The sequence below is a fragment of the Euprymna scolopes genome, chromosome 7 (genome assembly GCF_053919585.1).
Source record: "Euprymna scolopes isolate OS-2025 chromosome 7, ASM5391958v1, whole genome shotgun sequence".
NCBI classification, from domain to species: Eukaryota; Metazoa; Mollusca; class Cephalopoda; order Sepiida; family Sepiolidae; genus Euprymna; species Euprymna scolopes.
This window is the reverse complement of record NC_136488.1, coordinates 94921690-94949168: the sequence shown is the minus strand read 5'-3', so window position 1 is coordinate 94949168 and position 27479 is coordinate 94921690. Positions and strand designations below refer to the sequence as shown.

The window sequence follows — 27479 nt, the reverse complement described above, 5'->3', positions numbered from 1 at the left end:
ATAAAAAGAAATAACAGAAAAAAAACGATGTTTTGTCTGTTGTTTCTCATTCAAGATAACTAACCTTTGCAATATGAACAGATTCGTCATAAGTCGATAATTTGGATTCTTCAAGTTTAATATGCTGAAGATTAAGTAAAACTCCAAATACACCACTGTAAGAAAAAGAAAAATTTAAATGCAGAGTTATCTCCCTTGGATTACACACAAAAAAAAGCTTCAAATATTCATGAATTATAGGAGACGAAAAATTTGCAACCAAAGCAGGAATATTAAATTTTAGAAGTTTAATCTGGGAAAGACATATTTGAGAACAGATTTATACATACACAAAAGTGACTCTTAGAAACAAATAATAATGCCCCCCTCTCTTTTTTTTTTTTTAATTGTAAAACGGTTTTTGGATAAGATTAAGTGATGCTCTTACTAATTATGTACAACAAATTAAGGCATGACAAATGGCTTGTGCTAATTCTCTATTCGTATAATAACCAGGTATGTCATTTGAGCAACCTCAGATTCTTATGTCAAGAACAATAAGAAGAAATCGATTTCAATTTAGACAGACAGGTTTGCTGTTCTTTTTCCACTAAAAATCTTTGTAAAAAAAACAAAAAAAAAAACAACTTTTTTTTCAGACTCAGGGGAAATATTAAAAATAAAATACAAGTTAAATATAAAAAGAAAAAAAAATGTTCCCCTAAGTTAAAAGAAAAAATATTTGTTTACTTTTTAAAAAATGTGAATGCTTTTTGTTTTTATAGTAAGTATTGTTTTCTGTTTGAGTTTTGAATAGTAAATTTTTACTGGACATTCTTTTCATATTTGACATATTTTTTATATATTAGCCCAAATCTGACCTCTTCCCCGCCCTCAAAAAAAAAAAAAAAAAAAAAATCTTGTTCATTTTTTTACAAAGATTTCCAGTAGAATTGGTTGCTTTTTGTTGTTCTTGATGTAAGAATCACAGGTTACTTGAATGATGTACCTAAATACTACACAAATAGAAAATCAGCAGGAGCCACTTATTATGCCTTAATTTGTTATACATAAATGGTAAAACTGCAGTTTAGCAACCTGAACAGAACGCAATAAGAGATTTTTAAGGGTCGTGGCATTATGAATCTTTTGGAATTAAGATCTATTTAGTATTATCCATAAAATCTGTCAAAGAAAAAAAAACAAAAAAAAAGAAGTTTTTTAAGTCTGTAAACATGCTAATATTTCCAAGATGGTGGCATATCATGCTTCCAGTTTGGAAATACATTGACTATACTAACATACTTACTTATTTCAAAAGTGATTTTTTTCAAATTTCATGCATAATAATAAAAAAAAATTTTAACTTCAAAAGATTCATCATGTCATAATCTTAAAAAAAAAACATAACATAAAACCACTTTTATTACCTGTATACAATTTTTCATCACATTCTGTTCAGGTCATTAAACTGCGGTTTTACCAAATAAATATATTGTTTTATAATTGTATTCATTGAAGTCTCATTCATAGCTTTTATGTGCGGTATTAATCACCTACATGTTAAGATCAGGTAATCCATGTTCATATTAGATATTTAACTATAAAGACTTTTAGTGTTCTGAGGTTACTTATTAACCTTTTTCTCAAATATGTTACATGGATTGAGATTTAGGAGCTAGGTGTCATGTAATTATAAAAATTTTCTGTTCTTCATTTCTGCATTCCATAATGTTTTTGTGACGGTTTCTTTGCTTTTTCTGGTACAAAATTACTTTTACTTATAACATAAGATTTGTATTCTGATGTATTTGTGAATAACTTTTCAGATCGTTCCTTTGGACATATGGTGTTCTTTTGCAATTGATCCCATGGATCTTTTTGGATTACCACCAATGGTGTGCTGTACTCACCAAATGAATTCAAGTGCATTAATGCTACCACGCTCTTTTTCTCTCTCTAACACACACACACGCCTATCATAGTTTCAAATACAAATGTATATAACTGTTAACATTCACTACACAGACTATGGTCATACATTTGTCTTTGTTTGAAGTCCGTGTTTGATTCCAACACCGGTCAGTGTCAACCACATGGTTTTGGTTAGTGCTGCAACAAAACAATTCACTCTCCAAACAAAGTTACAATTCCAGTCCAAAAACAAATAAAATTTAATTTTTCGATGTTACAATGATACTTTCCCCACCAAATGACAAACTTGCAAACTGAACTCTGAGCTCTTATTGAAACAAAACTCAAGTCGAACTAAACATAATCAGATTAAAGGGCTTCCTGTTCTGAGAAGCACAGAAACTCAACTGACCTCCCTCTGTACTTCTATTGGACTATACACAGATATCATTTGAACCACAGAGAGACTACTCAAATTTATCAGCTATTAATCTATAGACATAAAGAAACTGATCATCTGATATGAATATTAATTTGGAAAAAAATCATGTGGGTCATAATAACAGCATGGAACCTTGTATCTTAAGAAACATTACTTTTTGTAAGACTTTGATTAGTGGTTTCATTTCTCAACACAAAATATCATTTAAAGAGACAAGTTTCCAAGTAGAAAAATCAAATATTTTGGAGTGGTGTAACCATTTATTGGGTAGTCTCTCTTCTTGGGAAAACCAATGCCAACAATAATAGAATCATCTGATTCATCTTCTATTATATCAAGGAGAGTCATGTGTGTGTGTGTGTATGTCTGCTAAAAACTTTTGTTATCCACATCTGACCGGGTTAAAACTGGTACCATCTGAAAGGCAATGCTCCAGATGCATAATATGTGAAAATGAGAAAAAAAAATTTATTCTGTGGTGGTCAACTGGACCACTTTTTGGAAGGTGGGTCCTTTTTTGCGTTGCTTTTTTCGCAAGTCATGCATGCCTATTAAACTGAAAACATGTTTAAAACGCTCATTTTGCAATATCATGACATCATATTCACTCGTGGCTGTGTGAGCAAAAGCATTTGTCCATAAGTTTTTGCCTTCTTCCCCTTTTTTGCGTTTCATGTTCGAGCCCCGACACAGCAGCTTATTTTTTTTTTTTTTCGGTCGCATGGGCACACCGTGCTATTTTGATTGAAAGAAAAATTGTTTTTATTTATTTTTTTTTTTTGTGTTGGGGGAGTTTTTTTTCCAGTACATAGGCAACAAAAAGTGCTCAATATCTTCGTATCCCTTCTGCCAAAATATCTGGTGGAGAGGTTGTCACATATTTCTTTTGTTTGGGTGATTACATTTTTTTTTTTTTTTTCAATTGTTGTGGGGGTATCGACGTTGCTCATGATGGAATTGACATATAATAATGAAAAACTGTTCAATATCCTTAGTTTAGCAGGTGTGTCCAAATGGAACTTCATGTAGACTTGGGTAACGCCGGGTATCCATGCTAGTATCATATAAATGAGTGAATCTGACATAATATGTTGATGTCATTGTCCCTAATGATGTTAAACAAAGCCGAAAGAGAGAAAATAACTGAATACCATCCCACATAAGGGGAAAGGATCAGCTCTCGGCAAACCACAATCACTCTCTTCTGTGATTCAGTTACATGTCACTAAATGAAACATTTTTTTTTTATAATTGGAAAGAATTTTTATTACCAATAATCAAATAAAACATTTTTATTATTAGAATATTTTCTTTTGTTTTGAATATAATTTTTAAATAGTTTATTTTGAAAATATTTCAAAAATAGTTTCTTTACTATTTTTTATAATTACAATGATTTTTTTTTTGTTTGAAAATACTTTTTAAATAGTTTATATCAAAAATATTTCTTAAATACTTGATTTTATTTCAATTCTGCCAAAATCTAAGTGGTGAGGGACTATTTTTTGATAAAAACACTGCTTGTCAATTTCAAAATTGGAAACCTTCATCAAGTAGACTGTTTCTCTTTTACCTGAATTAACAGTTTACAAAACAACTGCTGCCCTTAGATCTCATTTCAAATTATACAATTATTGGAAAACAACAACCAAACAAAAAAATCATTTATACTAATAGACCATAATTTCTGGCATAAAATTACATGGTTAAACAATTTAAAATAGGGAAGATATTTTTTCAAAAAGTCTTTGGATCACAAAGTGAGAAGATGTAAATTATTTTGGGGAAGCACTGTTGCATTAAAGTTTGTATGTTTGTCATGAAACATCATTTCTCATTGGATGTTTGTCATGAAACATCATTTCTCATTGGATGTTTACTAAATTTCAACTCAGCAGAGCCAATTCCATACTCATGCCATATTCATGTTACATCGTTTCATAACATACACACCATAGTCTGATAGTCTTAACATAAAGATACCCACTAACAAGGCTCAGCGGATGAAAGCTTACCTCAAGATACATCCAACATAGAAACGATACAAATAAAAGTGTTTAAAGTTTACAGCCGCGGCAGCATCACCTGCAAATGAAAAAGGAGGGAAAAAAAGACAATGTTTTTATTTTTTCATGTTTTTTTCATATTTGTATTTAATACCAAGGCAGTAACACAAGACTCTAACTCTTCAAATTTTAAATGGTCCAACTTCAGAAATTTCCCACTAAAAATAATTGTCTATATTAATGCCTCATTATCATCTGACATAATGGGAGGTGACAGTAGTTAAGTGGTTAATGACACACACAGCCAAAAACTAATAAAAAAAAAAAATAAAATAAAAAAAAAATGAAAAGCCAAACAAAAAAAACATACAAAAGAAAAAGCCCCCCCCCCAAAAAAAAATACAAAGCAAGAAAAAAGTGTGCGTGCGGGTGTATCATAGGCTAACTATGCTGTCTCAACCCTCTCTCCCTACCTCTTCCTCCTAGCTCACCTTTATTAGCTGCTCATCCCTAGGTAGGTTGGTTAAAATTTTATTCTTTATTTTTTAATTCATCTTTTCTGTTACATTAAAACTTAAATATTAAGCATTTAGTAAGTTCATTCAACATTCTTAATTGTGTATAATCTTGCCTCTTTTTAGTTACCATATCTTGTGTGTGTGTGCAAAGTAGCCTTGCTTCCCTCCCTCCTCCTTGCATACATCCCATACGCTAGCACTTGCCTAGATGGTGAGTACAACTCTATTTTTTATTATTTTTATTAACATTTATTACTATATGTCAATGTCCATGTCATTACTGTCATAGTTATCTTTCTTTAGTGATTGTTGAGTATAATTTTAGCATAATTTGAGTTGTTTTGGATTAATTTTTTACCTTTGGAACAGATTAATTCTGTTTCTTTTAATACAAATGGGAATAATTATTTTGAGATACGATTTTTTCAAGATAAGTTGGCAGTCATGGAAAAAATTAAATTTGTATCTCAAGGTATTACGATAATAATCTGTAGTAATAAGTAATGGTCTTTAGAGATAATTCATAAAATTGTACATTTAAAAAGAAAAATAGGTTTAAAGCTCACAAAATTCATACTAGAATTGTCTGCACAACCCATGGTATAATGGATAGTGCTAGGCAAAAATGCATTTTGCTCTCTGTTCAGCAAGCTTTTATATCATTGCCAAGGCCGGTGGAGAAATGGTGGGATCATTCTACCACTCCAGTAGATATCTCACTGCTGATGCAATTCTCTACCTGTATAATAACCAAGTACATCCAAGGATGGAGTACTGTTGCCACATCTGGGCAGAAGCTGCTAGAAGTACCCTATCCTGCCTTGACAGAGTTCAAAATTGACTTCGTGGCTTAGTGGGGGATGCCTTTTTCTCTTCCCTGCAACCTCTTTTCCACAGAAGAGACATTGCGAGCTTGTCTCTGCTTTATCGTTATTTTCATAACAGGTGCTCGTCTGAGCTCCAATCTATGCTTCCTTCTTGCCAAACTTTTTTTTTTTTTTACATAGGCGTCACCATTTATCAAGGCCGATCGGCCACTCAAGGATAAGGGTTAAAGAGTGTAGAGTAGTCAAAAGGACAATATAGTAATCAATAGTAATGGAAGTTCGGTAAATTTGTTAACTTAAGTGGAACGGCTCATCAGAAATTTGTTCACGTTGGACTTGAAGACAACCATATTATAGACAGCTGGAAAGCAGGAAAATGGAAGACAATTCCACAGGCGTGCAGTTCTAAGAAAGAAGCTTTGATCATGGAATCTATGTTTAGGTTTAGGCACAGATAAAGAGTGGGGAAAATTATTGATAATGTTTTCAGTTAGTCTAGTGTTTCTTGTGAAAGTTTGGCAAGGGGGGACCATAGATTGAAGCTCAGTCGAACACTTTCCATGAAAATAACGATAAAGCAGAGACAAACTCGCAACATCTCTTCTGTAAGATAGAGGTTGCAGCGAAGAGAAAAGGACATCTTACAAAAAAATACTTATCTAGCTGAAACCACTATCAAAAATTTCTCCCACTCTTTATCTGTGCCTAAACCTAAACATAGATTCCATGAACAAAACTTCTTTCTTACAACTGCACACCTGTGGAACTCTCTTCTGTTACCCTGTTTTCCATATGATCATCTTCAAGTCCACCATGAACAAGTTCTTGATGATAAGTAATCCAAAAACCTAACAGCCAGCCATGGTTCTCCCTAGAATGTGCTGCTGCCATCGCGCACAGAAATCACTTTTTCCATAGCTACTAACGTAATAGATGTACTGAGACTAAAGCTGCTTTCAGGAATGCCAGCAACCACTGTAAAAGAGTAATAAAAAATGCAAGAGAGCTATATGCTCAGTCCGTTAAATCCAAAGTACCTGAGCAGCGGCTTGGTTCCCACCAGTTTGGGCAAATAGCAAACATGATCCTGAACAGAAGCGTGCGTTCTATCCCAACCATCATCAATGGACCTGAGGTCATCTCGTCAGCATCAGACAAGGCCAAACTCTTTTCTAAGAACTTGCAGTTAATTCTACTCTATGTGACAAAGGCCATCAACTCCCCGTATTTCCCCCTATAACGGACAACACGCTATGCAACATACAAATATTTGTGCATGATGTCGCCAAGCTAATCAAGAACCTTAATTCCAGTAAAGCAACTGGCCCTGACGGCATTCCAGTTATAGTGCTGAAAAAGCTCCAACTAGAACTTGCCCCCATACTTACAAAACTGTTTAAGCGTTACCTTAAGGAGAAGTGCTTTCCAACACCCTGGAAAACCTCATCAGTATGCCCTGTATTTAAGAATTCAGGTGAAAAGTCATCTCCCTCTCAGTACAGACCAATAAGTCTCCTATGTGTCATGAGTAAGCTGCTGGAATCCATATTAAATAAAGAAGTAGTCAACCACCTCAACAGAAACAACCTCCTTAGTGACATGCAATATGGTTTCCGCTCTGCAAGATCTACAGCAGATGTGCTAATGGTTATATCTCATAGGATTAGTGAATCTCTTGACAAAGGCTTCCTTTCCAGGGCAATTGCTCTTAACATATCGAAGGCCTTCGATAAGTTATGGCATAAGGGCCTACTTCACAAGATTTCCAGCTACGGTATCACTGGAAATGTTTTTTCAATCATTAAATCATTTCTTTCCGATAGGTTCATAAGAGTAGTGGTTGATGGGCAAAAATCAGAAGCCCACAGTATTAATGCTGGAGTTCCTCAGGGGTTCATCCTGGGCCCAACTCTCTTTCTGATCTACATCAATGATCTCCCAAAACACATACTTAAATCATTCGTTGACATCTATGCTGATGACACAACCATCTATGGCAACAGATCAAAGGCTGTAAATGACAAAATTCTCTCTGATTCTCTCTCCTCTGATCTTGAGCGCATGGTACAGTGGGGGAAGAGGTGGCTGGTCACTTTTAATGCATTCAAAATCAAGCTTCTATCTTTACATCATCAACGCTCTGATCCCAATCTGGCATCAATTGAAATGGATAGCTCTCGTCTTGGTAAGGCTCCATGTTTTGACAAGCTTCTGGGTTTGACTTTTACTCCTGTTTTGAAATGGAACATGTACATCAGGTCTGTTGCCAAGGACGCTGGGAAAATGGTGGGATCCTTCTACCGCTCCAGAAGATATCTCACTACTGATGCAATTCTTTATCTGTATAAAAGCCAAGTACGTCCAAGGATGGAGTACTGCTGCCACATCTGGGCAGGAGCTGCTAAAAACAGCCTATCCTGCCTTGACAGAGTACAAAATAGACTTTTTGGTTTAGTGAGGGATGCCCTTTTCTCTTCCCTGCAATCTCTCTCCCACAGAAGAGACGTTGCGAGCCTGTCTTTGTTTTATCATTATTTCCATGGCAGGTGCTCGTCTGAGCTCCAATCTCTCGTCCCTCCTCACCAATCTTTCACAAGAAACACCCGTCTGGCTGAAACTACTGTCAATAATTTTCCCCACTCTTTATCTGTGCCTAAATCCAAACGTAGATTCCATGAACAAAGTTTCTTTCTTAGAACTGCACGCCAGTGTGGAACTCTCTGCCGCTTGCCGGTTTCCCACCTGACTACAACTTGGATGTCTTCAAGTCCAACATAAACAAACTTCTGACAAACCGCCCCCTTAAGTAAGACACTCTATCAAACCTCCAATACTAATGATTACTACAATACTATCTCATTGATTACTGTACACGCAATAACCCTTATCTCTGAGTGGCCTTCGGGCCTTGATAAGTGGTGACCCCCATGTAAAAAAAAAAAAAAAGAAATTAACCAAAATTTCCACTACTAATAGTTACTATGATATTGTCCCATTGACTACTGTACACTCATTAACCCTTATCCTCAAGTGGCCTCTGGGCCTTGATAAGTGGTGACTCTTTTGTTAAAAAAAAAAAAAAATGCCAAGATTCAGAACAGACTTCGGAGTCTCAATCAATAGTAGTAATAAGTAATGTAAACATCAAAATCCTTTGGATAGCCATTCATTATAAGAACAAAGTTGATTAAATTGTCTACAACATAAAAGAAAAACAAATTTTGGATTTGAAACGGTGAATATATCTACATAAAGAATTATCAAAAACAAATTGAATTAAAAATACTAGTAAAATTAAAGTACACATAAACAAAACTCACCAAGTAAATAACTGCAAGGAGCAAACACAAAAATGCTAAGAAGAAAAAGAAAAAAAGAAATGTACATAAAGATCTATATTGTGTGAAATGATAGAAGCATTACTTCTCAAAGCAAATAAACAAGTTTTATTTGACAAGTGCCTTTTTATTATTAACTTGCTGTTCCGACCTAGCAGTGCCCAAGGGAATTCATACTGCCATTTCTGCTGCGTTTTTCTTTTTAAAGTCTGTTGTTGTCATTGTTTTTACCAAAATATTATTCTTATAACCTATCTTAGCATGAACTGTAAGACAAACGCAAAGGAAAAAAAAGCACCTCTTAAATAACAATGATGTGTTTATTTGAGTTACCAACAGAGTTCATTTTTAATGGAAATTGCTTCAGACAAGGCATGAAGCAACTTGATGCAAGGAGCTTAAAAAAAACTATACCAAAATAAAAAAAATAAAAACAGCCAATGATTAGTGCGAGATGGATAGATACTGACCCAGAAAACAGCAATTCTTCCCCCTTTGTCAGAAACATCACCCATTTTTTCCTTCATGTCTATTATAGAGTATGGTGCCATCAGCAAATATACCCATCTCAAACACAATTTTATCCGGGAGATCATTTATGAACATCAGCAACAATAAAAATTCAAAGATCAACCCCTGAAGCACTGAGGCACACCTGCATTATTGTCATGTTCTTTAGATGTATGGCCATCAAGGACATTTTTGTATTTTCTCTTATTTAGGAAGGATCTGATTATGTTGAATATTCAACCAGAAATACCCTAAGATTTAATTTTCATGGGAAGCCCTTCATGCTAAACCTTGTCAAAGGTTTCGGATATATCAAGGGCTACAGCTTTAGCTTCCCCGGCCATATCCAGTGCATGGCATATGCATTCAGAGATAACTGCTAAAATATCAGCAGTAGAACAGGCTTGCTTAAATCCATATTTTCTATCAGAAAGAAGCTTAGCATTTAAAAGATGGTGGACTAGCGCTTGATTGATTGAAGACTCAAAAATTTTACAGAGAAAACGAAATGCATTCTGATACATTTAATTTTGTGATAAAATTATTTTTTTATTTATATTTTCAAAAATAAACTTTATTTTATGCATGTTAGTAATAATAAATAAATAAAGTATTAATGTGCTAGTTACATAGTCACAAGAAAAATGCAGGTAAAATTTTCTTATAATTTTATTCATATAAAAACAAATAAATTTGATTTACCTGAATACATAGTTGTAGAAGAGCAATTTCGTTTTACTGAAAAATGAAAAAATAAAAACCAATAAATAACTCTAAATGAATAAATGCAAAAGTTGGGATTTTTTTTTTTTGCATTAACGGTAAAGTCAAAACTCCTTATTTCAAGTTAATTCAAGTTTATATCAACACCTTGCTTTATATACTGTGTATGTGAATGCAGTAGTAAAATGAACTATTTTGCATATTGCTGTAAAAAATGATATTTTATTAATTAACTATACTTTGTTGGTTTTTTAAATTCAACAATTGATTTAATTTGAATACAACAAATAGTTCTGTTTAGGAATATAGTTTTATTTCATGGACAAATGTTTAGCAAGTCAATAGAATTCAGAAATGCCAAACATGGTGGGTCCTCTTTCTTGGTTATGATGTGTAGGACAGTTGTTTAGGCACCACTTTTGTGTTTCTTTCTAAATTATTCTTAGGAAGAACTGACTTGATGTTCAACATGGTACAATCCATTTATAAACTAAGTTAAAAACAAAACCTCATAGCTGGACACCCACACAATTGTTCAGACAAATTGAGTTAAAAACTGAAAAATAAAAAATAAATTAGATTTTCATTTTTTTCATTTTTCTCCAAAACTGGAAATTAAGAGAGGGCAGCATACTGTCCAAATTCATTATTCAAAGAAAAAAGAAAAAAACATTTTTTTCTCATTTGACCAATGTACATATCAGCAAAATTGTTGGTAGAAATCTAATATTAAAAATAAGATTACAAGAATGAAATTAAGATTGAGGATTCAAATGTAATATAAACAATGATTGAAGAGAGTCCGAGATAGACAACTGACTACAGGTCTCATTTTTGGGGATTTGGAGCTGATGGTACCGATGTTGTTCTGATTTTCTGTAACACACGAATGCCTACCAGACACTATCCTCGAATGTTTCTCTGTACAAGGGTTTGTCAGAAAAAACTGGCATGAGGATATTTTTTCCTAGAAGTAAACCCTGACCAAATATTCAAGATCACATGGCATTCGCAGCCCAAGTAAGATCTCCTTGGTATAGCTAACTCACACTAGCTTTTACAAGGAATGGTTCACTTTCTCCAAGTGATATTACTTCAAGTAATAGCACGAAGTTGGATACTCCACCAGACTAGATAAATTCTTGTCCTGGAATCCAGATGAAAATGGTTAATAGAGGAGAGGAAAATTATATTCTCAATTTTTTACTAACTCAGTGCTTGAGAGATAAAGACTTTAATGGAACATTCGAATATCTATGTATCTCATATAGAGTTCAAGTGTAAGCCCCATGTAGTGGGCCCCTTTATTTCTGAGAACTTTGATTGAAGTAAAATAAAACAAAAAAGCGAAAATATATATATATTATATTTATTTATTAAAATCAGTGTCATGACTGAAAATAGTCAAAGTGATTTCTTTATAAGTATAAACAAACACAATGAAATATTAATTTTCGACCTGGGCTTGAAACCTCTTCTAAAGTTTCTCCTTGAAAAATGGGTGCATCAGGTACCTAATATTTATAAATTTCATCCTTTTGGACTGACTTTTAAATTTCAACATTTTATTAATAACAAGATTATTTGATTGTAGTCTGACAAAATGTAAACAATATATTAATATTGTATGGCATGTATAAAATGTTATTTGCCAAATAAGTTCAAGGCTTAACTAATAATACAACTTTTAGGCAAAATTTGACTTTATTTAACAACAGTTTCCTTCCAGGATGACACATTAATTTCAACATTTCTCTTAACAATTTGATGCTTTTTTTTTTTTTTTTTTTTTTAACAAAGATTTGTCTTTGGCCTCAAAATGTGCTTTTGGAGCCTAATTCTGGAACATTTTTTTTGAATAGGCAAACAACCAGACATCATTGGGGGTCAGATCTGGAGAATAGGATGGGTGTGGTAGCAATTCAAAGTGCAATTCATGTACTTCTTGCCATTTTTGCGATTGACTTGTGACATGAGCGATTGTTTTCTCTTTCATTTGTGAGCATTTTTTTGTGGTTTCTTCTTTTAATTGGCACCAATAATATTTAATAATTTTCGCTGTTGATGCTTCTTCTTTTCTTGGGATAATCAATTAATAAAATACCTTGTGAGTTACAAAATATGAAGGCCAAAACATTACCTGCTGACATTTGAATCTTTAGTCATTTTTGGACAGTTTTTATCTGCTGCTGTCCAATCAGCTGACTCAGCCAATTTGATTCCGGAGTGAAATGGTGGATCCATGTTTCATCCATAGTCACTTATTTTCAAAAATTATGTTTTGTTGTGTTGAAACAATGAAAAAAAAAACACTATGAATCATTTAGGCATCGTTATGATCGACTGTAAGTAAACAGAGCACCCACTTTGAACATAACTTTCTCATCCAAATATGTTCATACAAAATGGCGAATACACTGTTTCCTAATATTTTTAACTCCTTTGCTATCTAACACAATTTCAATTTATGATTGGCCAAAACGAGTTCATAGACATTTTTAAAAGTTTTTTGGGACAACTGCTGAATTTAGGTGATTCGAACCTTCAGCATCATTTATGTCTGTACAGCCGCATTTAAAACCAGCATATTACTTCTTGACCATTGTTTCTAATAGACCAGAGTCTGAATCATACTTATCCAACCATTGCTGGACTTGAACAGTTTTTTTCTTTCATCATAAAGCAATTCTTTATAAATACACAAAATTCAGATTTTTCCATTTTTTTTTTTAAATTTGCAAAAGTAGCTTAAATTAAATAACTATAATTTGTAAACTAATAATCAGATTGGGTTCAAATTTTGATATGTCATGTAATGGTTAGTACTTTATATAAAAAAAATCATTACATTTTTTATTAGTGTCACCATCTATATGTCAAGCCTGAGACGTATTAAGTGTTAATTATTAGACTAGAAATTGTTATTAAGTGTTAATTATTAGAATAGAAAGCTTTAACTAGTGTGTTAAATAAAATAAAGAAATTAAACCCCAAACTTCCGAATTTTAGTCAAAATCATTTAATGAATTTTTATCAAAACTGGATAAAAAAAAGTCAAGCACCTGCCATATTATATATTAACTAATAGAATACCTTTTACTTACTTCAATCTAATAATATCTTTATTAATTTCAGTGAAAAGAAATATTGCACCTGAAAAATAAAAAATAATTTTTCATTCATGTTATTATTACTGGCAATAAAATAAAAACAAAATGCAGGGATCTATGTACAACTGCTACTAAAGTGAACAAGAGAGGCAAACAACTCCGCATACAGTAGATGTCATGTCTCACACTCATCACTACAAATTACTCTTAACAATACAGCTATTTACACACACCATGCACATGTGATGTGGCCGAAGAAGAATTGAGACATGCTAAACAATTAAAAGAATTATTTTTTGTTTTGTTTTGTTTTTTTTTAAATAGGATTGGTTGCATATCAACCCTTTTCAGGTTATTTCATGCCAAACCCAGTAATTTTGGAAAAAAGTTTTTATACTCCAAGTTGTTCATATCTTTAAATATTTATTTATGGTGTTTGGTTTGGTTGTTTTATGGTATATAAACCCTTTTCAAGCACAATCATTTTGGCAAAAAAAATTATGCTCTCTCTAGGGAGTTAGATTTTAAAAGATAAAAAGAAAGAAAGAATATACTCTTTGCAATGAATAAGTTAAAGTCGAAGTATACTTGAAGCACTATTCAGGGATCGAATCGCTACAAGAACAATGATTGTCTAAAAAGAAGGAATGAACAAGGGGAAGTAATTAATTACCAGAAAGCATAAAAAGAGATTGAAGAGTTCTATTTTTCATCACAACTATTAAAAAGTTATGGTGTTTAGGGAGTTTGTTCATATGACAATAGAAAAATTTGATTTGTTGACAAAAAACATTAGCCAGAATACACATTACTAAGGCAGTAGTTTTTACAATGCCTAAGTTTGAATTTCACGAGTCTAAAGAAGATTTTTTAAAGTGGATTTTTTATTTATAAATTGAAAGAAATTAACACAACATCAAAAATTAAATATTTTTTTAACCAAGTGAATTTTGTCTGATAATCTACAAAATAAATAAATACACATAAATGGCATTCAGCATTATTTTAAAGCGAATTATTTTTGCTTAAAAAAGCATAACATTGCCAATAAAAAACAATGTGTAAATACATTAATCTTAATTACTTACTCTCTCATGCATATACAAAGTATCATATTTTTTCTATAAAATTTCACAAACATTTTTCTTCATGCTAGCTATTAAGTGGTAGAAGCTAGGTAAAGATGGAAATTGACATACCCAGGTATTGCACCAACACCACTTAAGAAGCAGGTATAAACTAATTTATTTTAAATAAAAATTAAAATTCTAAGTAAAAAATAAACAAAGGTAACCCAGTTGAGTTCAAGAACAATAAATGTTTTTTTTTTGTATAAATCATTGTTTTTCAAGTTAATTTGTTTCCATTGGTTTATACTTGTATATGCTGTATACTTGATGCTGCCAAGTTATTTGATGAAATATTTAGTTTTCGTAATAAATGATGTACAGACTACAAATTATATTTTATGGGTATTTAATTAGATAAAATTGAATATGTGACAAACACTTTATTTTAGAATTACATGTTGAAGAAACAAAAAAAGCAAAAATATCAAGAAATTTAACATTTAAAGACTTACCTAAGCAAGCGATGTGGACATACACCCAGAAGTAACCATCATAATGGTACTAAAATAAAAAAAAAAAAAACATACAAAGAATTCCTATCATTAGTTGCAAAGAAACAAAAGTATAAAAATTCAATATACAAAATATTAGTCATCTAGAATGTTACGATGATTATAATTTTAGCATTGTCACTATTTGCCTACCTTTCACATCGGACATAAAGAGATGATAGGGCATGCACATTGTGATACAGGAAATGATAAAAACCACTTAGTGAAAATTAAGGCATCTTGACGTTGATACTGATTGAAACCCCACGTCTATTTTTTCATCTTTGTTTATTCTCTCCTTTTGTTTTTTGTTTCAATGTTGGATTCTGGGCTGGGCAACACCTAACATCTCCCACCTCTACTCTCCATGCTGTTTGATCAAAATGGTTACAAGCAATCAAGTCACTCAAGCCAGGTTTTCCTTAATCTTCCATGCATCCCTGGTTTTGAGGTATCCATGTGTGTTATCGAGTTGAAATTTTTTCTCCCTTTACTCTTCCTTATTGTTCTGATTGTATTTTATTATTGTTATATACATAGAAACAAAGTTATTAGTCCAGAACCCTCACCCCAAGATAAAACAAATATAAAGAAAACTCTTTATGATCTCCATGATGGAAATAAAATATTGTACACCAAAAATTATGTAAATTGATCAAGTGGTTTTATTTTTATAAAGAAAATCAGTTTTAAGAGATTAATGGGAATTCATAGGTGATTAATGGGAATTGTGTGATAATTTACAAGGCTGATTTAAAACTATTTCTGAAAGTGTATTAAGGGGGAGTTAACCAGTGATGAATTTGAGTTTTTCCAATGCTGCCTCTCCTCCAAATGTTAAGAATGGCTTTCTAAAATCTCACAAGTTTAAATTATTTGGAAGTATCTCTCTTGTCCTTCAAACTATTTTCAAAATGGTGTTGAGAGATCACTGACCATCATTTAGCTATAAAATTTGATTTTTTTTTTACAATAAAACTACCTGATCAATTTAGATTATTTTTAGTGTACGATATTTTCTTTCTGTCACAGATATGTAAAAAAATTTTCACTATTTTACTTTGTGATGGGAGAGAGTATGAACTTGCACAAAAAGAAAAAAAAAAAATGCGGACTATTATATATCAAAAACAGTATGCAAGGAAGGAGTCATTCATTTCATAATCTAGGATCACTTCTTTTTAATGACATTAATGAACATATCTCTAATAAGGACCAAGAAATAAGAAATCAACATGTTTTACCATTGGATCAGTTTTCAAAACGCCTAATACCGTGATAACCAGGGTACCATGAGTAAGCCAACCAATAGGATCAGAAAGCTGAAAATAGACAAGTATTTTGGTGTGAGTGTACTGAAAAATCTTGTCATTAAAAACATTAAACATTGTATAATTTATATAGAAAGCCATCTGGATGGCATATCTAGAGAATGAAGATTGCCTAACATGACTCATTTCTCTCCAAAACAACTTGATTACTCTGCATGGCAAAAGTATCAGATAAGTAACTGTGGAACTGTTTGATTTTACTTACTATTTATGTACAAAAAAATTAAGGCACAACAAATGTAAGACAAGGCATGACAAATTGCTCCTGTGTGTAAGTATATATATATATATATATATATACACACACACACACACACACACACACACACACACACACACACACACACACACACACACACACAAAGAAAGAGATTGAGATATATATATAAGTATTACCATGAATGTTCTATGCAGAAAGCAGTTGCTGATTCTCTTCATTAACAAACATCCATTACAAACTGCAAGAAATGCAGGAATCGTCTGTAAAAAAGAAAGAAATGTTTTTAACTCTCTATAAATAATGTTACACATAAAAGCTTATCAATACAAACTGTTGAAAAGGGAGTTAACTCAGTTTCGGTTTGTTTGACAGCAATACCCTGTACAGGTTATTTAGTGCAATAGCATAATACCAATTGTAAACAATTAATTAAGCAGAAATTGCTGTTTTAACTATATCTGCAGAGAAGTGCTGGTTAATACCTTTCCCAAGAGTATAACTACTTAAATAAGCACTTTGAGTCGACTGGATTTGAATACAGCTGTGAGTGATATTGGACTAGGCATGTAAAATAAAATAAAAAATTTTTTATTTCTATTAGGATCAACCTAAAAAAACAAGAGAGTTACTTCCCTTGAACTGACAAGGGAGTTTAGTAGAAAAGGAGAGGATTTCAAACATGACATCTTGACGACGAAACACTCACAGCTGCCAATGAGAGATTTATCATTCTTGCACAACTATTATAACCTCACTTATAAGTTTTTGAATAAATTTGTTAAATGTTCTCTTTTGTTCTCATTTTTACATGGTTATTTCACAGACAACACACATTTTAAAACCCGTAACAATCTTCCTCCCACAGCAGGAAGATGTATGACAAGGTCAGAAAAGTGGAGACTGAAAATCCAGCACTCAAGAGGTTCAGCACTCTGGCCTTCAAAAATGCCTAGACAACCAGTCTGCCTTTCCCAGTAGAGACACCTCAGGTGATTAGCAATAAACTAACTCTTTCGCAAAACATGAGAAGGTAAAGCTGGAGAGGATAAACTTAGAACTGCACAAAACTAGAGACATACGTCAGTCATCAGAGAACAAATCATCTCAGTCTACATTATGTTGTCTTTGGTGCTTAGGAAAGCCACTTGATGTAAGGAGCTAAAAAAACAAATACTACTTCACGGTGGAAAACCAGCAAGCGATAAGTGTGAGGTGGATAGATTCCAGCTCAGAAAACAACAATTCTTTCCTTTTTTTCAGAAACAGTGTTCATGGAATGTGATAACTAAAGTATAAAATGAGAAACAGTAAAAAAAAGGTTGAGACACATTGCATTAGAACAATCATGTACCCCTTACGTTATGTTTAATTATGGTTAATTAAGTTTTACGAAAACTGTTGAGAATGAATGCCTTTATTTATCTAAGGTTTGATTTCTTTTTATATTTAACTTTTAAAGAAGTGTGGCATGGTCCCTGGCTTGAGTCGAGGCCATCTTTGTGTATAGCCAAGAACCACACCAACAATATAATTTGGAGTAAAAAGTTATTGTTTCAGCAAAGGAATAAAATGAACATGCATGAAATAAAATGAAATTATAGAAGATCACCAGGTGGCAAGTGCTATCTAAAACAGAGTTTTATTAATGAAAAATGAGAAATATGAAAATTTATAAGAAAAACATTTTTTTATAAGGAATACAAATATAAAATTTATTTTCATGTTAGTAAATGTCTAACATGTGTTTGGGCAAAGAAGTTGAGTGAATATAAATTACATATCAAAATGATCATTGTGTGAATATGTACACATTTGAATATTTGGCAGCATGGCATTGTGTATGTGTTATTGTAGTGCACATACATATATTTATTTATTTAAAACTGTACAGAAGTTCAGAAAAACATTGGTACCGTCGGTTTCAAGCCTAACATAAGGAGGACCAGGTAAATAATGTTAGGCTCTCGTCCATTTACCATTCTGGCCCCCCTTATGTTAGGCTTGAAACTGACGGTACCAATGTTTTTCTGACCTGTACAGTTTTAAATAAATAATTATTAAGCTCTTATATTGAAAATATTTTTCTTTGTAATCAAGCACTTTGTTGGAATTCTTTCCCATAAAACAGTAAACAAATATATATGCGTGAGATGAAGTTGGCATGTAAGTCACTGGGTTCTTTCACTTTGTTATCCCAGCCAAAGGTTGATATAGAATATTTATTTTATTTTTTTTTTTTTACTTATGTTCACCCCTTACAAAGCATATCGTCACTTGCACGTAAGGGGCTACTATTTGGGGCCATGTCAATTCTCAGGTAGAGTGCTATTTCTCATAGATATAGGCGGTTGGAGAGGTGTCTTGTAATTGTTAAAGGAGGGCAGCTTAGTTTTACTAGCATTAAATGTTACCATCCATTTGCGGCCCCATTCCACTATAGTCTGGAGATGTGGCTGGTAAAATCTGAATAGTTTCAGTTGCCTGTCTCTTCACTTCATAGGAGTTCCTAACTTTGTACTGGTTTATTACTTTCGAATGTACATGTTACTTTGTTTTTTTAGTTTGAAAATATTTCCATTGGCTGAAAATTATTTAATTTAACAAATTCATATTAAAAGTTATTAGCTTTAGGAAGTGAGGAGGAAAGTTTAATTCCAACAAATCAGAGAAGGAAAGAGTGTAAGCAATTATAGTTATTTGTATTGTAGCATTTGTAGGAATCACTTTGCCATTCAATCACAACACAACCATAATGTTGCAAAAAAAAAAAAAACAAAAAAAAAATTTGATAAAAAAAAAAAAAAATCCAACTTACAATATTTGCTAATGCTTTCGAACCTGAGTAGATAGATATTGCAAACAGAACAAGTTCAGGAAGACAAAGAATCAAGGTTTGTCTAAAAAAGAAAAAAAAAAAAAATTTATTCATACAAGGAACATTTACAATATCAACCATACTAACTGTATTTACCCGGTGTTGGCTGGAAGGTATTGAAGATATTTTTGTTTTAAATTTTTATATGTTTGCCTAATTAAGGAAGGCCACTCCTATTATATTCTGTAATTTAAAATTAATTTTTATTTTTAGGTGGTTATTAAAAAAATTCATATTAACAATAGTCGAATAATTCAAAGAATGTAAAAAAAAATAAATATGTTCACTTTTGTCGTCCGAACATTTAGTAAGAATGAAAAGACACAGATTTGTTTTCTTTTACTTCTCGTTGTATTTGCAAATTTGTTTACAAATTTTGTCTTGTAAACTTTAAGGAAACAAAAAATGTATACACAAATGAAACAATATTTTAAAAAATGCATCATTTTGTTTATGAAATTTTTATAATAAACAAACGAAAGAAACAAATATTAAAAAAAAAAAACATTGCTATTTATGTGTCTCCCTATAAGGGCAAAGTTAGACACAAGGTCGGTTTTTAATGTGGGGAAATTTATTTTAAGAAAAAGCAAAGGGGTACATTAAAGATTAATTTCCAAGCATAACAAAATAAAATCTTAAAAACACAAAGTTTTATTTACAAAACCTTTTATAATAAACAAACGATAAAATATAAATATTAAAAAAATAAAATTACAGAAAGTGTAGTATCTATTCTAATACAACCACTTTATCTTTTCTCTCTTCAGTCATTGAAGAACAAATCCTTCTAGATTGAGACAATTTTAATGTTCATCCCAATTTAGAGTTTTATGGACGATGGATTTCTTTAGATTTAAAACCAACGTAATTCTCAACCCATCTCTCAGATCGTCAGGATCAGCAAGCCTCACTTCTGGATCTATTTTTGACAACAGTTCATGAGGATTATGTTACAAATGCTCATTACCCACTCGGGAATGCTGATCATGCTGTGATAATGATAAACATCACTAAATTCTTGACCCCAAGTTGAAGAGCCATTGCTCAAAAGGACAAGGTACTACAATAAGGCTGACTGGGATGCTATTAGAAATCACATCAGAGATGCCTCATGAGGAAATATCTTTTCTCTTTATGTGGAACAGTGCACAAATGAGGCTACTGAATGGTTTAAAGTAGCATTTGAAGCACATCTTCCCACACAGAAGTCTATAGCAAACCTCATTCTCCCCAATGGTTTACTTCTAATTACGCAGCTGCCATTGCTTAGAGGCAACATGCATACCGCAGATTTATCCAGCATTAGTCTAGTACAAACAGACAAAAGTTTCTAGAAGCTAAAAGTAATTGTAAGAAAAAAAAAAACAGCAGCAGCTAAGAGAGAATACACCGAAACCACCAGAAAAAGCGTTGAAGCGCAGGAATTAGGAACTCGTGATTTCTGGAAAATCTACAATAGTGTTGTAAATAATGAACAATCAACAATTCCCCCACTGTCCAACAATCATCAGATTGTTTGCATGAGAAAAGCTAACATGCTTGCTTGTCATTTTGCCTCAAATTCTACTTTGGAACCAGTAAACCACTGATTTTCCTTTGTGGACAGAAACCACACTAGATGATCTGAAAATCACCCCTTCTCAAGTACATGATATCATAAAAACTTAGACACCTCAAAAGCATGTGGACCTGATCTCATCCCAGCTGTACAATTAAAAAAATGCTTTGCTGTTCCAGTTCTTTCCAAACTCTTCAACAAATGCCTTAACAAATCATGCTTTCCTGACTGCTGGAAAACTGCTTCTGTGGTACCAGTTCATGAGAATTCTGGCGAAATTATCAACTAGCCTCCTTACTCTTTTTGCCAAAATATGAGTCTATAATTATTCAAGCTCTATTCCACCACCTTACAGTTGCTAAACTTCTGTCTGACCATCAATATGGACTTATGCAAGCCCGTTCTACTGCAGATATTCTAACTGTAATCTCTGAACGTATATACCATGCACTGAATAAGGCAAGGGGAGGGCAGTAGCCTTAGATATATTTAAGGCTTTTGTCAGGGTATGGCACGATGGTCTTTTCATGAAAATCAGATCCTATAGTATTACTGGATGAATGCTTAACATAATTAAATCCATCTTAAATGAGAGAAGAATCCAGGTTATCCTTGATGGCCGTACATCTAAACAATATGATATAAATGTGGGTGTACTTCAGGGGTCGATCCTTGGACCTTTATTATTCCTGATATTCATAAATGACCTCCCTGAAAAGATAGTCTCTGAGATGAGTATATTTGCTGATGACACCACGTTCTATAACAGGAACAGGGGAAAACACATATCAAAGGCAATGGCAGAAACCCTAGAAGATCTGTAGTGGAATGGGGTCAAAAATGGATGGTAACGTTCAATACTGCCAAGACTAAGCTTGTTTCCTTTAATAATTACATGAAACCTTCTCAACCACTAATAGCTATAACTAAAGATACACTACCTGAAAGTACTTCTTTCAAACTCCTCAGCTTAACATTCACAGGGAACAGGAGTTGGAACAGGTACATCGAGGTTGCTGAAGGTGGGCTCTCTCTCTCTCTACCATGGTACAAAATTATTTATGCCTGAAAGTATCCTGTACCTCTACAAGGCCACCATTCGCCCACGTATGGAGTATTGTTGTCACGTCTGGGCAGGTGCATTTGCTACTAGTCTCTCACTCCTGGATAGGGTTCAAAGAGAGTCGCCAACCTGATAGGTCCTGAACTGCCATCTAAGCTTCAACCTCTGTTTCATAGACGAAATGTTGCATTCCTCTGCCTGTTTTACAAGGATTTTAATGGTGAACGCTCTGACGAACTACAAGCCCTTATACCTCCAATGTAAATACCCCCCTGACAAACAGCAAAGTCCTGCCCCTACACAGTAGAGATCTCCAGATGTAAGAAAGCCTTCTACTTTAATAGTTTCTTCCCCAGAACTGCTCGACTTTAGAATTCCCTTCCGGGTTCCTGCTTCCCCGACTGTACTGACATGCAGAAGTTCCAGTGTAATGTGAACAGACATCTTGCTGCTCAACTCCCTACATAGTATCCCTGCAACTTATGTCCTTGATAGTAGCCCCCTATATGAAAGTAGCAATGTGTCTTGTTTGGGGTGAAATAATAAAAAAATTTTTAAATTCTGCCCTCATAGGAAGGCAAGTATATAGGGGTGCCGTGCCTGCAATGCTTTTCTTTTATATATTTGTTTGTCTCGTTTGTTTATTATAAAAAGTTTTGCAAATAAAATTATACATTTTTTCATTTATTTTGTAAATAAATATTTAAATTACTCACCAACCATTTTTGGTAAATGTGGCCTGGTAGACCAACACACGGCCTACTGTTAAAAACTTGTTTTATAGGGTTTTTTTTTGGTGTGTTGAAAACGAATATCGCATTTAAAAATAGGAATGGCAACTAGTGTTCCCGATATGGCAAACACACTTTCCCACATGTTTTACGTAGTACTTTATCATGGCTGCTATATTTCTTTATGCCACACACAGAAATGGGGTAAGGGGGAGAATGACCTAATGAAATTAATAGATAATGAGGATTTAATAAATTTTTTTTTTAAATAACCGAACAAAAGGAAAATAATAAATAAATAAATAAAACTTTTTTTTTCTTGAAGAAAAGAATAAATAATTAAATTTTAAAAAAAGTGTGTACAATTTTTTTGCCAAGCGCGCAGCAAAAATATGCACATGCTTGCACGTACAACAATGGCCATCACTTATAACCTAAAGAATTACATTTCTTAATATCTGGAAAACTATTTATTTGTGGAAACTTTAAATGCGATATTTGTTTTCAGCATACCCCAAAACCCTAGAAAACAAGTTTAAAGTAGATTTTGTGTTGGTCTACCAGGCCACAATTACCTCCTTTGCCTTTTGTTTATCTGTTTTTTTTTTTTTCCAATTGTAATTTTCTTTCCTTCAAAAAAGAAAAACAACACACATACACACACACAAAAAAAACAAAAGAAAACACTTTTATTTATTTTACTTATTTATTTATTCTTTACCCGAATTTGTTTGTTGTTCATTTTCTTTCCTTAAAAAAAAAGAAACATCTTTTTTTTTTATTATTTAATTATTTATTCTTTCCTTCCAGAAAAAAAACTAAAAAAAAACATTTTTATTTATTTATTTATTATTTTCCTTTTTTGTTTGGTTATTTTTAATAAAAAAAAGATTAACTCCTCATTATCTAGTAATTTCATTACGTCGCCCCCCCCCCTCCTCGTTTCTGCACATGGAATGCGTGCATCATAATCAAATATGGCCGCCACATTATATTACTACATGAAACATGTGGGAAAGTATGTTTGCAATACCACAAAAACTAGTTGTTGGCCCCAATTTTAAATGTGATATGACTTTTCAGCACACCCAAAAACCTTTACAAAAAAAAGTTTTTAAAGGTAGGTTGTGTGTTGGTCTACCAGGCCAGATTTACTCATTTTTTTTTTTTTATATAACTCAGCAAAGTTTAAATATTATTTGCTTAAGCTTGTTTTTTTGTTTATACATTTTGTAAAAAAAAAAGAAAAAAAAAGAAAAAGAAAGTTTATAACTTCATTTAATTAAAAATGTATTTTATTTTTACAAATTATTAAAGTTGTCAAAACAATATATTTTGTAAAAAAATCTGTGTATATTTTGTTTATATTTTATTTTAAAAAGAGAAAAGAAAAGCAGTGTCGACCCTATGTCTTTTTGGTAATTTCTGATTTGGGGGCGTGCCTCGGGTATAACTGAGCAAGATTAAAAAATTTTTTTTTTAATAAACTTAATTCAATTTAAATTTTTCAAAGATAAATTTACAATTGAGAGGTTTCAAAAAGTTAGGTATAATTGTACTTACCTGTTGTTTACATCAAAAACAGGATCGATGTAACCCTGCATTATTTGGATTTGAATGAACACAGCACCCACTAACGTCTGCCATCTAAAAACAAGATTTATTCAAATAAATTATTAACAAAAAAAAAAGGTTAGATTTCTAAAATTTAAAAATCTAGTGTGTTACTGTTTTATTGCTTTTACAATTATTAGTTTATTATAAAAGATTATCTTAATTATCGATAGTAATCTTTATTAACACAGACAAAAATTATTTTATACAAAATATAGCTGGAAAAAGTACCTATTTTTGTTTACGTTACTAATTTCCTCAGATCCGATATTTACGGAACTTTAAAAACTTATAACTTGCATTAAATATTTATTTTTAACACAAATAGATCACAAATGAGTTGGAAAAGTTAAAAAAAATTGTTTTGACTAATTTCCCAGCTGTATTTCCTTTAAAATAATTTATGTCGGTAACGATTATTCAGTCGATACAACATTGTAATAGCTATAAATTTAAATAAAAAAATTAAGGCAGAAGTCCCACCCTTCATCTCCGAAAGTATTGTTAAAAGAAAAGCATTATCGTTGTATCGACAAAGTCTTAGTGTTAAAACTTATGGAAATATGAATCAAGGGAAGTAATTCATAGATTTAAATTGTTAGAGTTGTTTCCCCTGGACTGTAAAAATTAGATTAAATTAAATGAGATTGGGAGGGGCTAATGTAATGTATGTTCGTATGTCATAAGAACAACCTCCCAGGCATTACATTCTCATATATAGTAGTGGTACTACTACTCGAAGGTTTGATTTAGTTGAATACCTGGTGGCATTATCTTTTCTTTATTTTTAGATGAGGTAGTATAGTATTTATTCTGTGGTCATGATTTCATCCTCCCAGGCAATACCTCTTATTTTCTCTTTTGGTACTAGGGGAGATAGTGTAGTAGTTGTTCTGTTATCATGAACTGATCCTCCCAGATATTATCTCCTTCCTTAGAGGATAGAGTAGTATCTGTTCTGGTGTTATGTCATAAAACCTCCTCCTTTGTTGCGGTCATGTAGTTAGTATCTGTTCTTTAGTTGTCCCAGAAATTACATTTTCCTTATGCTGGAAGGGGGTAATGTAGTATCTCTTCTGTGGTCATGACACCATTCTCCCAGGCATTACCTCCTTTTTTTTCAAAGGTGGGGGAGGGGGTAGTGCAGTAGTTTTTCTGTTGTCATGTTCATTCACTCCAACTCCCTTAGTATCTATTCTGTTGTTAGCTGTCATCCCCCCAGGCCTTACCTCCTCCTTTTTGAGGGAAGGAGTAGCGTACATCAACAAGAAATGTTCACAATCGTCTGTCCATTACAAAACCCAATACTTACATTATATATACTCGCAAAAATGTGCAACTGAAAATGATTTTGCCGATACCTCAATACTGCCTTTCTTTTAACAATAATCAGGTGTGATATTTTGTCTAAAAAATAATGAGAAAAAACTAAGTTTTCTTTAGAGCAAGTGAGGGAAGAATTTGGAAAACTTGAAACAATAAAAAGATAGAGTTTTCTTTCACAAAATAAAACAAAACCATGAAAAACTATTCGCAAAGAAAAAAAGAAAAGAAAAACAAAGAAATGGGTATTTATTGAAATATTAATTTTTACTATTTTTTTTTTCTGGCACTTTCAGTGAAATTTACCCTAATCGTAATTTTTTTTTTTTTTTTTTTGAGTGGTGAGGTTAAGCGCATGGGTGTTTGTCTCTAGAAGAGACTTTGATACAACCATCAACAAAATCTGACATTCAATTTTCTCTTCTAGAGACAATCATCCATGGACTTAACATCACTAACGAAATAAGAAAATAAATACGATTAGAGTAGATTCTACTGTGATGCCTCCATTCAATCTCAAAAGACAATGGATACCCCCTGTAAGGGTAGCTGCGCATGAAATTGTGAAGCAAGAGTTGCACAATCCCAAACTACACTTCTCATCAGCATTGCTTGAGTTCAGTGGCAATGAGAAGTCCCGGGCGACTGAAAGCAATGCAGAGATAAGCAGAGAGCACATACAGCATCTGGAATTCCCAAATGATCACCCATTTTAGTACTGACTAGTTGTTGCTTGATTTCAGTGATCAAATGGGGTGTGGTAATGTGATTATTCCGTACTGGATTCTATTGAAAGTCTCAGTAAAAAAATGATTTTCGGTTTTCATTTAATAAAAATATATATAATCTAACAGCATTACTTAGTTTTCTAAAGTTTTCATTTTTAAAGTTATTTATTTATTTATATCTGTGTCGCGCTATTTATTCCACTGACTGTGGGATTAAAACGTCATTCATATTCATAATAGAAAACATAATAGCTTTCTAATAAACTAATCAAGTGCAAGCAATCCATGTCCTAAGTGTAACTAATTTGCATATTGATTTGCAAAAAGGCATCTCACCAATTCACTCTTCATTTTAGTTATTTATTTTTTTTCTAACAATTCTTTTCATTTTATTATAATACATATTTCTATTTTTTTTATATCATGGCTAGAAAGTGAGCATTTACGGAGAAAGGGTCTTTTCTAGTCAATTTCCTTGGGGAGAGGTCGACTCTTTATTTTCACAAACAATAGTAAAATATGAGTCCTGCTACATTTTTTTTTAATGAAAAAAATTTGATTTGTTGTTTGATTTTGTATTTTTTCTCAGTGTTGTGATTATTTTAGTTGTTTCCTTTTCCATACAAAATTCTAATTATTTTTAGATTTCTTAAGAAATAAATCAAGACAATGGTAAATCATTTCATTATTAAATGTCATCATCGGTTTAACATCTATTTTACATGCAGGCATGTGTTGCATGACTTTTAGAAAGTAATTTTAATACTAACATATCTACAGCCAGGTATTTATTTATCCTCTTTTTCTAAATTCCATCATCTGGTGCTCAGACTGTCTGAAGATATTGGCTTCCTGAGGTAAAATGCACCAAACATTGATGCTATTGTTTTTTTTTGTTTTTTTTTTAATTTTCCCTTTGTAAAACTCAATCATGTTCTGCAAAGTCAAAAAAATAAAGAAAACAATTTTCCTCTACAAAACAACCAAACCAAACACCATCATTTTCATTCAGTCTCGAAAGACAATGGAAGGGTAGTTGCATGTA

The 27479-nt window shown here is 32.5% G+C and overlaps 1 protein-coding gene across 4 annotated transcripts in view; it reads right to left on the bottom strand.

Moving 5' to 3' along the window:
- LOC145279846 (UDP-N-acetylglucosamine transporter SLC35D4 homolog) overlaps positions 1-27479 on the bottom strand; it is a 77335-nt gene that overhangs the window by 13157 nt on the left and 36699 nt on the right. For 3 of the 4 annotated variants that reach the window (XM_080131289.1, XM_080131291.1, XM_080131290.1), the window contains 10 exons: positions 24333-24416; positions 19355-19436; positions 16716-16799; positions 16233-16310; positions 14950-14998; positions 13362-13410; positions 10237-10272; positions 9007-9041; positions 4351-4420; positions 65-155 (listed from right to left, as the gene is read on the bottom strand). In XM_080131289.1, coding sequence (XP_079987415.1) covers positions 65-155; positions 4351-4420; positions 9007-9041; positions 10237-10272; positions 13362-13410; positions 14950-14998; positions 16233-16310; positions 16716-16799; positions 19355-19436; positions 24333-24416 — 658 coding nt within the window. The remainder of the gene's footprint in view (positions 1-64; positions 156-4350; positions 4421-9006; positions 9042-10236; positions 10273-13361; positions 13411-14949; positions 14999-16232; positions 16311-16715; positions 16800-19354; positions 19437-24332; positions 24417-27479) is intronic. The other variant, XM_080131292.1, reaches the window with a different exon arrangement.